General features: G+C 35.8%; 1 protein-coding gene across 2 annotated transcripts; it reads left to right on the top strand.

Annotated features, from left to right (window-relative positions):
• Nucleotides 1-374: 374 nt before the first annotated feature.
• On the top strand, nt 375-9,367 carry LOC112526137 (SPX and EXS domain-containing protein 1-like). 2 transcript variants are annotated; one of them, XM_025136530.1, is made up of 14 exons: nt 375-473; nt 863-990; nt 1,084-1,202; nt 1,967-2,005; nt 2,146-2,238; nt 2,327-2,443; nt 3,207-3,302; nt 4,240-4,353; nt 4,776-4,829; nt 5,284-5,331; nt 6,492-6,642; nt 7,220-7,385; nt 7,930-7,999; nt 8,790-9,367. In XM_025136530.1, exons 2-14 carry the CDS (start codon nt 909-911, stop codon nt 9,039-9,041), a joined length of 1,401 nt encoding a protein of 466 aa, XP_024992298.1. In that variant the 5' UTR covers nt 375-473; nt 863-908; the 3' UTR covers nt 9,042-9,367. The 2 variants fall into 2 exon arrangements, with proteins under 2 accessions (XP_024992298.1, XP_024992299.1); XM_025136531.1 differs by lacking the exon at nt 375-473 and having other exon boundaries at nt 948-990; nt 1,088-1,202.
• Nucleotides 9,368-9,584: the final 217 nt, after the last annotated feature.

Raw genomic sequence — 9,584 nt, 5'->3', positions numbered from 1 at the left:
TCCACCAAAACGACATCGAATGCAACAATTTACAGAGTAATCGCTTACCATGGTAAGAGTCGTCGCCTTCACTTACCGGGTAAGACTCTCGGTCCTTGTCTCCTTCTTACCGGGTAAGATTATTGGTCTTTATTATATTCATCCGGTAAAGTAAGGTGACTTGCTAAGCACTTATTAATGACAATTTCTTTGATCCATTTATGTGTGGTATTTCATTATGTTTATTTGAATTTTATTTTATGAATAAATATTTGATAATTATTCTTTGATTTTGCAAATCTTGTACTCTAACACCCCTCTTTTTTTTCCCTTAATTCTTACGTTCGAACTCATTTCCCAACCCCCATCTCTCTCCTCCCCTCCACACGAGATCCAGCGGGAGATCCCGCAAACCAAGAATTGGGGTTTGCATCTTATACTGCATTTATCTTCAACCTTCAATCGTGCAAACGAAACCCTTAATTTCATTTTGCGTAAGTTGATCTGACTGCATTGTAATCTCGTTTTATATCAACCGTTTTTCCGATTTTTCTTTTGTGCTTAGTTCCCAATTCCTACTTTTTACTATTGTTTTATTATCTCATCGAAAGTTTTCGATCAGTAGTCGTGTAAATATACTCTGTTCTTGATAGTTAATCTTCAATATTGGCTTCTGGGCATACATGGTATGTATCTAAACATTTAGCTGCCAAAAACTTCATGATTTTAGTTTAGAAGAGCAGTAAACTGTGGTGATCTGTGTTCCGTTGTTCGAATTGATACCCACGCAGAAATCCAATATTTCTTTAGTCTATTATGGACCGTTTGATCGATTGCTATAATCTTCTTCTTGTGTTCTAACTGCAGATTTTGATTTTTGCAGCGGGGTTGGTAATTAAAACAGTTTATTGCACCTGTTGCCGGTATCTATGTTTGGAGGTCATGTGACTGTTCCGGTTAACAGTCCACATCTACGGAAGTCCGGAAGCAGACAGTTGTTCTCTGACCTTGGTGAGGGGAATAAGTTGATACCAAATTGATTGCCATTTAGCCTTTTTATTTGATCATTTAATTTTTGTGTATTCTGTTGTGTGGGTGATCTAGGAAGTAGTGAAGAAGCTGCATCATCTCATTTAATAGAGAGTGAGATGAAGGGTGTGGGTGGCACACCTTTGGCAGCTGCTGCAATGTTACCATCTCCTGTATTGCTATGGAGGCTTAAGGTAATTTTTATCTTTTTAGGTTGTTATTTTTGGTTATGTTTTGAGTGTGATTTGGATCGTCTATAAATCAGCATAAGTACAGAAGCATTATTTAAAGAATTTAGATGTCCGTGTTCTTGAGGTTAAAGAAATTAGATATTGTGGATCCAGTATTTGCCGTAGATTGTGATAATGGTTACATTAGCACTTCTTGCTTTGAAATTGGCACCTGATGCTTAAAACTTAAAATGGGTTCTTGAAGATTTTGATTATCTTGGGTGTGATGCTTGAAAGATCCTAGTTTTTCTTTGGTGTGAAGTCCCAGAGAAACCTAGTTCCTAAGGGTACTATAGTTGTGAATAGGGGTGAGACTTGGCTCGTAAAGAAGTTGGTTGGCTTGTGGTATGAGCCATGGATTCATGGCTTGCTGAGCTCCGAAAACTTGTGCTTGGCTCAGCTAGCCAAAAGCTTGAATTTGACTCAACTGATATAGGCTTGGTTCGTATTGGCTTGTATAAGCTTGAGCTGTGGTTGGCTTGTACTGTTTGGTTCTTATGGGCTTGTTTAGGTTTGGCATGTTTGAGCTCCGATCCTATGGGCTTGTTGGTAGTGAAACTATGTTTTTAAAGGAGCCAAGATTAGTGGTTGAAAATATAAATTTCATTATTGTTTTTCCTAATCCATTTTCTTCTCCCATTATATGTCCTGCATCATTATCCTTAGATTTAGGCATAGCTTTCGATGTTGCATGTATTTATTGATGCTGAATCAATGTGCTATTTCAGGTGATGCTGTTCTTCTTATGGGGATTCAGCTGTTGCAAGGTCAGTGTTGCCGTAATTTCTCCTTTTGAAGATATTTTGGCTACATTTTCTTTCTGCTAGATTAGTATTAGTTAACATAACATCGTACTTAACTTTTGTTATTGGAGTTGAATACCTAATACATATCCATCATATGTTAGATCGGATGGGATTCTGTCATGAGGATGAGTTTGGACCTGCGAGACCTTTTTCTTTATGAGGCGTTTCTGTATTATAATCCTTTTCTTCTCGTGGTGAGTGAAACTTCTGCATTTTATTTTGTTTCAAATGTAACATAATTCAGCCAGTAATCTCTCATTTGTTGTATATAAATGTTGACAGACAGCTGCGGTTTGGTTTTGGGGTGCGAACTTATGGGTGTTTGCTCAGGCTAATGTCAATTATTCGAAGATTTTTGACCTTGATCAGAACCATCTTACTCACAAAGAAATATGGAAGGTAGATATGAAGACGGTGCATCTGCTATTCATTCACCAGTCATCATCATCATCATCATCATCATCATCATTATTATTATTATCACCATCAACATTGTTCTACATTATGTTTATGCCATCATTACCTGATTGTTGAATTTGTTGTTTTTACCTTTGAAGTTATGTAGTCTCTTTTGGCATTTTCGGTTATGCTTTGTAGAGTCCCCCTAAGTTGTATGTGGGCTTGTCAATTTGGATGATGGGAATTTTTATGGGGATGCACTAGAATTAACAATTTCTAATTTGTGCCTATTTGTCTTATTTGATCAGCCCCTGCCTGGGTCAGGCTAAGCCAAGATTAAGTCAACTATCCTCATGTGGGGGTCAACCATCTTCATGTTGCTGGCAGTGTTGATTGACATTTCTTGTTATTTGATTCCACTTTTTCTACCCCTCTATGATTTTTTGGGTGTGTAACTGTAACCATGATATTTGCTTAGAGAATTTTTTTATGTGGATAAAACAGAACTATAAGATAAAGGGCTTTAGGGCGTATTTACAAAATTAGGAGGCCATCTTAAGTGCATGAAGTAGATCAAAGGGAAGTTAAAATGTCGAAGAAAACTTGGCCTTATATGAGTATCAGAATACAAAACGTGCAGAAGATATTGTGGTTCAACTTACAGAAAAGTGATGCTTATTCTGTGATTCTCTTTTGGTTCAAGATTTCTTTCTGTATAATTCATGTTGGTGGAGTTGGTTATATTTTTCAATTTATGTTGCAGTGCGCTACATGGATGACAATCATTGTTCCAACGAGCATGACTTCGTATCTTTATCTGTACTCTCATGGAGAAGTCTCATGGGCTGCATCTCAACCAGTGTAATAGATGCTTCCTTTCATATTTTATACACATTTTCTTTTTACTTGAACTGATAACTGTTCATGTCATTTTCTCCCCTTGACTTTTTTATTTTCATGGCTGTAACTACATCTTGATCTTGACAAACAACAATGTGAATGACAGTTAAAATTGCAAAAATATTATTGCAACACATGTACATGTGCTAATAGTTACATACTTGCATTATGTTTTTAAGGCCATGTTTGGCAACCATAAGCTAGCTTATTTTTCGAGTTTATGGAAAAAGCCCTGTTTGGTTAGGCATAAGCTAGAGCTCCAGGGTTTTCCACTTTTTCCCCTAGTTATGCCTCTTATAATTTTCTAATGAATTTTTCAACATGTCTTTTTGGGTCGTCTTACGTTGTCGTTTAGCTTATCAACTAGTTAGTACCAAACATGACTAGCTTATCATTAACAGCTAGCTTATTAGCCACAACTAGCTTTTCAAGTAACAACTAGTTTATCAGCCAACAACTAGCTATCGGCTAGCTTTCCAAACATAGCCCAAGTCTATTGATTACATGGTTAATCTCTTGCTGAATTGTGAAGGCTTTGTTGAGTTGAGTTGCTACCTACTGAACGTCATTACATGCCACACATGGATGTTGCATTGGGCTTTAAACTTTCAATTTTAGCGTAGTAGGGTTGTTGTCATAATACAACTCTTTGCCCAACAAAACTGTAGTGATTTTATACAGATTTTATGTTGACACCCAAAGTTTGACTACAGATTCTCAAAGAAGTGTTATGTTTAAGTTTTTATATGTATAGACACAGATTAATATGCTTCCTTCTAGATTTTGGATGCTACTGTACCTTCTTTTGTTAACATGAATTATCCTTCTGTAACTTTGTATATGATTAAAGATTACTACAATAGATGGCAATAATTTTTACACATGATGTGCTGCAGGTACTTTTGTATACCGCTGTTGCAATTATCCTGATATTCCCATTCGACATTTTTTATTTGTCATCGCGCTTCTTTTTGTTAAGGACACTTTGGAGAATAGTCTTCCCATTTCAGGCAAGTCTGTACCATATGTAAGATTACCATTATCACCCTCCCTAGATCCTACCTTTGGGTGGGATATACCGGGTTTGTTTGGGTTGGTTTATGCTGCAATTTATTATGATTCTGTTTATCGACATATGTGGTCGATATTATATATTTTATATATATGTATTGTACTTTATCATGAAATTCTGATACATGAAGAACAATATAAACATTTTTTGTAGAATTGGTGTGTTTCTTAAGTGTAAATGCAAAGTCTGTGAAGGTGTATGACTGTATGAGAAATGTAACTGTTTGAAAAATTTCATGAATATAACAAATAACAAATTTACTGAGTAAAGTGGTGTAAGTAACAAATTTACAGTTCTGTCTCTTTGGAAGTTTTTGCATATATGAACTGACATTTTTTTTTGCTTATTTGATAAATACAGGCAATAGCATTCGCTGACTTTTTTGTGGCTGATATATTAACCTCTATGTCAAAGGTATGTATCTCAATGTCGATGATATATTGCAATTTAGTTCAGTGTTCTACTCTAAACCCGTAAGTTTTTTTAAGAGAAGTTAACTTCTAAAATATAGGCACATCAACTTCTTTTGAAACAATCCTCTTCAAGTGTGTTTTTGGTCTAGTTGCCACTTGCCATAAAACCTTTTAACTTAAATGAGAATGAAATAAAGAATTTTGATCAAATCAGCTAAAAATGATAAACTTATGGGTATTGTGGGCTGATTGTGATACTGCTATGCCAAGATATCATTCTATGGCATGCTTATAATGTACCTCCAATTTTTCTAAGTTTGGTCACTTCATGTTTGTTCCCATCCGCAGTTACAGATAATTTTATAAGTATTTAGAACTCTTTGAATAAACTTATCATGAAAACTTTGCAGCACATAAGATAACATGTCTGCTTTAAAATTAATTTTCTCTTGTAGGTCTTTTCAGATTTGGAACGTTCCGTTTGTAGGATGGTTCACAAGCAGGTTAGTACTCCCTCTTCTTTTGATTTTAGTCATACGAACTTGAAAATCTTATAGAAAATGCTTAAAAAGTTTCGTTGTTCCTTCTTTCATTGTTTTGTTTGAGGCCATGTTTGTCACAATCTCCTATGAAGCCATGATATTCTTTGAAACAATGAAGTTAACTTCTAAAAAGCATGAAATGGAGCTGGGTTGTTGACTGAATGACTAGTGCTTAATTGGTTAACCAGGATTAGATGGATGCTGAAGCAGACACATTAAGCAATATCAAGCCAAACCAAACGAGCCCGATATATCCCACTTGGAGGTGGGGTATGGGGTGGGTAAGATCTACACACAGAGCTGACCTCTACCTTAAAGAGTAGTGTGGCTATTTTTGTGAAGACCCCGGCTTGTGAAAAGTGTGTGAAAAAAGAGAAAAATAGGTTTAAATTTTGAAAAGCTGGATATATGTAAGCAATAGCAATACATTTAAGCAATCAATTTCAGTATACACATAAAAACAGTTGATATGGAATAGCCTTGTAATTTTGTCACCACAGCAATGAAAACATATATGGAAATTCACATACCATTATATGAAAAAAACATAAATCATAACATCTAGTATAGTTTCATGTAGTACAAACAATACAGGATCGTGATAAGAATTCATCAAAAAAAGGTTAGTTTAGGCTGAAACCATAACTAAGGGGGCTGTTTGGTTGGTTTTTCATTAAGTCATATATAAAGCTGTCTGTGTGGATTAATCTGTTTGTCTATGTTGGGAAGGTTTTTGTTTGGGAGGTTTTTCCATGGATGGAAGGAGCCTGTTTTATAATTGGGAGGGGTTGTTGAAGAAAACTTGGTTTTCTGCATAAAGCTTTCCCCTAGAAGCTTACTTAATAAGCCATTTTCTGTATCACTAAGCCACTACCAAACAGTTATGTATAGCTGACCAAATAAGTTACGAGTCCCATTAAGCTCATTAAGCTGCTAACAACAGGCCCTAAGCCAGTTAAATCCTGGATGACCATATGATGGACCAACTCTAGATCACCATATTATACATAAAAAAGACAAGATCTGAGGCAGGCGGTTGAATTTTGTCTCCCAAAATGGGAATTTTTGTATAAATGACTCCATGGTGCAAATGCTCACAGAAAACTTCTTGGTTCTTGCAGGTTGCAACCATTGCCTGGTTTGAAGCCGATTCCGTTTGTGGCAGTCATGCTGTTGCTATTCCTATCATTCTTGTATTGCCTTATATATTTCGTTTCTTTCAATGTTTGCGGCAATACAAGGATACCCGGGAAAAAACTTCTCTTCTAAATGGTAAAATCTTTATTTTAAAACTTATTTGTGGTTTAGTTTTTTACATATCTATATTTATCGGTCTAGATTTTATAGGCTTACCATGTTAATTGATCATATAAACAGATGGGTTAGGTTCACGGGAAACCGCAAAAAAAATGAAAAGCCGAGTAACACCCTGGTAACTGTTCATCTGGACGGTATGCACATGTGTAATTTGTAAGCAGTTTGTCTGGTATGCACATGTGCATAACATGCACACGTGCATAAAACCAAAAAAGAACTTCAATTACTTGTATGCACAGTGCATACCGTCCAGAAGAATGATTATCAAGGTGTTTCCCAGTTTTTCATTTTTTTGGGGGTTTTCCCCTGAACCTCCCTCATAAACAGATAATAGGATCAAACTTCCTGATATAATTGTACCCAATTGTGTGGATATTGAGCACAAGATGTTTGGCATAATGATCAATAATTTGGCTAATTAGTTCAATGAATTTATGTAATGGTATGGTTTTGTTGTAGGCAGTATTTTGAAGGGCATCTTATTTAACTATTTTTGCGGTACTAAAATGATCTCATTTCTCTGTGATTTCAGCATTGAAATATTCAACTGCTGTACCGGTGATTTTTCTTTCTGCCTTGAAGTATCATGTGTTCCCTGATAGTTGGATAAACTTCTACCGACCTCTGTGGCTGCTGTCAAGTGTCGTAAATTCTTTGTACTCATTTTACTGGGATGTGACCCGAGATTGGGATCTAAGGTATGTAAAAGTTTGTTTTTTTACGTAATCTACGCCATATAATCTATTAACATCTGATACTTTAAATAAACCCGAAGCAAGTAAGCTATTTAGATTCATTATTTCTATTAATAAAGTATCCATGTGTACATCTTAATGAAACTAACGCTGCTGATCCGAGACTTGACTTTATGCATGATATATATATATATATATATATATATATATATATATATATATTTGTATTCATAGATGATTACATGGGCTATTGGGATTTGTGTGGTGACCTTATATTTGTGATACACCCAGTCCCATGAAAATGGCAATGTTTGACTGGCCATATAGTTTTAGGGAAGTGTTTGACTATTTGTTAAATGCCTAAACTAACCTTCAATAATGACAAAATAAGGGAATTTTTTGGCTACCCTTTGAGGTAGATGTCAAGACTGCGTACATCCCACCCCTCCCAGACCCTACTTTTGAGCGAGATATACTGGGTTTGTTTGGTTTTGGTTTTGGTTTATCAAGTTACTTTCTAATAACCATTTTCTTCTTTTTCTACCAGCTCCTTTACTCGGATCTTCAAGTTTAGCAAACCACATCTCATCTCACAAATTATTTATGGACAAAAATGGGTAAGAAACACCTAATTCATTGTTACTTGCACTGATTTTTCTACTTGATCTGGGCTTATTACGTTATTCACCAGCCTGTAAAAAACTATGTATTAGAAAAATTGCATTTTGCACATGACATAAGTACATTTTCAGCTGAGAATGATATTAGCTTTGTTACAGATTTAAGAAAGTAATTCAGTTATTTGACCTTGAAAGTCAAACTGTATGCCATTTTTGCAAGAACAGAAGGCACATTTGTTTTAAATTTATAGCAAAAGAGTACTATTTGTTACACTACTATTTGAGGTAGAGGACAGGTTTGTGTACGTACTTTTGAGTGAGACATACGGGGTGTGTTTGGTATGATTTTGTATATGCCACTCTACTCTTTGGGGTGGATGACAATACTTGCTAGTGGGACAGACTGAGTGTGTTTGGTATGATTTTGTATGTGTGTTGCTATATGCACCTCTATTTATGTTAGAATCAGGTTAAATCAAACATATAAAATGTAAAAAATAAGTATGATGTTGATGTATGTGAGGAGCAAATTAATAGGTAGGGGTGCATTTAGCAATATATAGGGGTGTACTTAGCCTACCCCTTTTGTATTTGCTACTCTACTCTTTGGGATAAAGGTAGTACTTTTGAGTGGGACCCACCGGGTATATTAAGTGGGACATGGGTGTGTTTGGGATGGTTTTCGTATTTGCCACTCTATTCTTTGGGGCTGAGGACAGTGCTTTCGAGTGGGACATACGGGGTGTGTTTGTTACGGTTTTATTTAATTACTGTGATTTTTTCGTAGGTATATTTGTGGGTGATAGGAAGCAATCTGATATTGCGGTGTACGTGGACATACAAGTTATCTGCCCATCTTCGGCATAATCACCTGACTGTATTTGCAATAACGGCATTGGAGATCTTTCGAAGATTCCAATGGGCGTTCTTCCGTGTAGAAAACGAGTGGAACAAAATGAACTTGAAACAGAACCTTCAGATGGGCGACATCTCGGGTGAAGAAGAAAAACTCCTCAATGTCAACAATCACAATGTATAGTTTGCTCTGCATATTCGACGTTAATTCGCCTTCTTGTTTTTCTTTCGATTTGGTAAACTTAATTTCTTTTGTACCTTTATTTTTCTTCTTCTTCTTCTTCTTCTTCTTCTTCTGGGTATCCTTCCAATAGGGTTTAGGTGAGGGTAGGAGATCACTTAGGTGAAATCTAGAGCAATGCATTGGTGTTCTAATGATTTATAGCACTCATATTTACAGCTATTTTTGTAGTAATCTTGATGGGGGTGTGCTTGTTTTACCTTTGGAAACAGGTGTACTCAACTTTTGTATGCTTATTTTATCTATACTATCTTGTAAAAACATTCTGGTAAACGCTTATCGGCAAGAGTTATCACGTTTACTTATCTTATTGGGTAACATTCTCGGTTCTTTAAAGTTGATTGTTGGTAAACATCTTTTAACCGGTAAGTCCTTACCGAGTAATAGTCTTTTCATTCACTTAGTGGGTAAGATTCAGGTCCTTGCTATATATCTTACCGGGTAAGATCATCGGTTATTGTCATGTTAGTGCTTATCCGTCTATGA

The sequence above is a fragment of the Cynara cardunculus genome, assembly GCF_001531365.2.
Source record: "Cynara cardunculus var. scolymus isolate 2C chromosome LG 13, CcrdV1, whole genome shotgun sequence".
Taxonomy (NCBI): Eukaryota; Viridiplantae; Streptophyta; class Magnoliopsida; order Asterales; family Asteraceae; genus Cynara; species Cynara cardunculus.
This window is presented reverse-complemented; position numbering and strand designations above follow the sequence as displayed.